Source organism: Gavialis gangeticus, unplaced genomic scaffold (assembly GCF_001723915.1).
Source record: "Gavialis gangeticus isolate Ggan-Ray unplaced genomic scaffold, GavGan_comp1, whole genome shotgun sequence".
Taxonomy (NCBI): Eukaryota; Metazoa; Chordata; order Crocodylia; family Gavialidae; genus Gavialis; species Gavialis gangeticus.
Window position 1 is genome coordinate 3977703 of NW_017729006.1, and position 3762 is coordinate 3981464.

At 39.6% G+C, this 3762-nt stretch overlaps 1 protein-coding gene across 1 annotated transcript in view; it reads right to left on the minus strand.

Annotated features, from left to right (window-relative positions):
- Window positions 1–3762, minus strand: part of THRB (thyroid hormone receptor beta) — a 288958-nt gene that overhangs the window by 16400 nt on the left and 268796 nt on the right. The window contains exon 5 of the mRNA XM_019508763.1: window positions 2978–3183. Coding sequence (XP_019364308.1) covers window positions 2978–3183 — 206 coding nt within the window. The remainder of the gene's footprint in view (window positions 1–2977; window positions 3184–3762) is intronic.

The window sequence follows — 3762 nt, forward strand, 5'->3', positions numbered from 1 at the left end:
CTTATGACGAGAGGCTGAGAGCTATGGGACTGTTCAGCCTGGAAAAGCACAGGCTCAGGCGTGATCTGATGGCCACCTATAAGTTTATAAGGGGTGTTCACCAGGATCTGGGGGAACGTTTGTTCACCAGAGCGCCCCAAGGGATGACAAAGTCTAATGGTTATAAACTCCTGCAAGTCCGTTTCAGGCTGGACATAAGGAAGAATTTCTTTACTGTCCGAGCCCCCAAGGTCTGGAACAGCCTGCCATCGGAGGTGGTTCAAGCACCTACATTGAACACTTTCAAGAGTAAATTGGATGCTTATCTTGCTGGGATCCTATGACCCCAGCTGACTTCCTGCTCTTTGGGCGTGGGGCTGGACTCGATGATCTTCCAAAGTCTCTTCGAGCCCTAATGTCTATGAAAAGTCTATGAAATCTAAATAAATGGGCACCTGACTGGCATTACCATTTTGTATGGGCAGCTGCATTTTTACACACGTTATGCTTCTACCCCATATACATATCTTTGGGGAACAGATTATGTTGTTCTCCTTGGTAATTTAGGGCTAGTCCTGTGTTCTCTGAAGTGCTCAACTTCCCTGAAAAGCAAAGCTGTTGAAGTTACTGCCACTGAAGTGCCAGGGGTCCAGGCCACAGCCTGACGAAGGGTTTTTAAACCAAAGGCTTGCTTAAATTTTTTTTCCAACTATTTAAGTTGGTCTAATAAAAGATATCAGATTCACCCAAAGAATCCTGTCTGTCTACTGAAGTGCCAGAGCGCTGGCAATGCCTTTGTCTTTCTTGTTCTTTACCTGTGGCGTATCATAGGGTTTTTGGTTTCCCACAGGGTGGTCTGTGCTGTGTTGTGTAACAGGGGTCAGTGTGGATGATCTTGTGGATCTTTTGGACAAAAAATTTCTGCAAACACAGGGGACTGGACTTGATTGCTTGCAAGACTGCTTTCAGTCTTATGCCTTTGTACTCAGTTCCTTTTAGAAGGTACTTAGCACAGTGAAGAACTGGGCGTTCTAACTATTTGTTGTGATGTTTTGCTATAGCAGAGGTACCCAAACATGGAAGAGCACAACTGAACTGACAAGTTTTATTTCTAGAGCTATGCTAAGATGACTAATGACTGGGGCTGAAATGTTATGAGTCTGGACAAAAGAAGAATCCCCAGGACATCTGTCCATTTATGCTAAGCTTCACTACCTGCAGGACTTGCATCTAAAACTTATATATCACATTTTGAGGATTTTAGTAGGATCTGATTATGTCAAAACCTTACTCTGAACCTCTGCAGAGGACGGACGATTTTTATCACAACTGAATTTAAGTTTGCATGTTTTATTGTAATGATAGCTTGGCACTGCATCTATATATTTTTTAAAAACAGCCACATAGCTGTTCCTCTGTTTCGTCATAAGGCTTTGATATTTCCAAAGACCTACCTAACATTACGTGAAGAGATAACTTTGTTCACATTAAAATGATTAAAACTGCACAGAAGTCAAAGAAGGACTCTTTTAAGACCACTGAGCTTTAGGAAATATATAAACATATCTTTAAACAACGGTGACAATGAAATTGCTGTTGCATAATATAAATATATGTGTAATCATTTTTAGAATAATGTCAGAGATTCTACAGTTCTGCCATGAGCTCCAAATCAAATTCAACTTCTTTCAGAAACCCTCCTCCCGAGCTCTCTATGAAGCAATAGAAAGATTTACAACAAGCATCTGCATGCTAATGCAACTATGTTTAAGAAATTAGCTATGCAGTATTACAAGCGTGGTGTTTTAAAACAAAATAAAACAACTTTGTAGAAAGTAATTTCAGAAACATTCTAGTGTCTTTTACCATGTGCTCTGTCTCTGTGTTGTTCCCAGCATGTCCTGACACAAGTGTGTGATCTTATGTATAAAATGATGTGATCTGAGACTAAGCAAGCATCATAAAAAGCAACAGCTATCTCAAATAGTATATGATGTATTGTGATGGGTGTAATGTTCATGATTCCAACACTGGAGTAGGCTGCTTTTGAAAAATAAGTTTCCACCTAGGGGAAATTCTATGGTACCATACAGCGCATTTGGGACTGAAGTAGGTTTCACTTGCCTTCCAGGCTCTTTGACATTCATGACATTATACGCACACTTGTGTGCTGCAAGAGTTTTTATCCTACATTTATTTCCTCTACCAAATAAATGTAGAAAATAATCAAAAATCAAACTACCCATTTTTAAAGGGATGTAATGAAACAAAAACATGCTAGAGTACATTGGAACATAGGACTGGAAGGAGCCTTTCAGGCAATAAAGTCCAGTTGCCTGTGTTTGCAGACAACTATTTGTCCACAAAATCATCACAAATACCTTTAAGTTTCTAGGCTAACCCTCAGTTATAGGTAAGAAGTCTCAGGAATCTTCCATAATTTATAACGTCAATGATGCAACGAAAGAATCATCTTGGTTTTGCTGAGTTTAATTCTTCTTGCCAAATGTGGTTTAAACACATTTATTCACTTCTACGCAAAGGAACAACAAACAAAACCAAAAAAAGAAGCAGCTGTTTTTGTACTATTACCTGAAAAAAGTCTTGGATTTTAAATATAAAAACATGCTAAATCTCAGCCCCTACTGAAGACACAAGTCCTTGAAGATGGGTGTATTTTAGACTGACACCAGGGTAAAGTAGGAGTGAGACAAGTTTGTCACTTTTCTTTACTGCAGCAAAAACTGGGATCCAACTGTTTTGTCTGTTACTTAGCAGCATTCTGCTAACCTTTCTGGCTGAACTGTTTGATCAAATGACCAGGTGCATCAAAGAATTTGGCAGCCACTAATTAAGACAATCACACTTTTTTCACATAGTGCACCAGTCAATACTCAAACAAATATAAAGTGCAAATGGGTAGCAGGGCTGGGAAGGGATTGAAGAACAAACAAAAGAACTTGGCAGCCGAAACAGTGGAAAAGGGAAAGGTTCCTACCAGAAATTTCCTTTTTTGCTTCCAATGGCTTCCTTGTGCATTGGTGGCCACATGTGCTTCAGTAACAATTTTGATCAGCTCCCACTCCTCATCTGTTGGTTCAGGTTTGTGCCCAATTGTTTTCTGCAGTTCCTCCCGACGTCTCTTCTCTCGGTTTTCTTCTATCAGCTTTCTCTTTGCTAACCGCTTGCTGTCATCCAGCACCACTAATGGGGGTAAAAGCACATATAAAAAGTAACAGTGGCTGCTTTTGGGATTGCCTGAAATTCAGTTGTATGCGTTGCAAACGTGCTGAAAAAACTAAAAGTACTTGAGTGAAGAGGTCTATCATTCAGCCCAGTAGGTATATGGCTTTCTTACTCCAACCTTACTCTTTCTAGAATGTGAACCCTGCTCATCTTTGCGGCTGACACACTATGCACAAAGCGTCTTTATCTTCAGTAGGGTCCTACTTTACATAACATGTAAAGTTCCACATATACAGAAGATTTTGCAATACTTAGATTAAGGGAGTAAATTGGATTCACTTAACCAACTCATTAGTGTATTTCAAGCTAGAAAAAGATGCATTGTCTTTTTTCTTTCTTTCAAACCCCGCCACCTACAAACCCAATGTACATGTCAGTCTCTTATTAACTGGCCTTATGTAACACAAGGAGCCTTATGTAACACAAGAAGCAAGACTGTAATTGTGTAGTAGTGTAGAGTACCAATGTACAGTGTACCAGTGCAGTAGTTCAAAAGATATTTTGAATTTACAAAGGAATATTAGCTGGTCCCAAGTT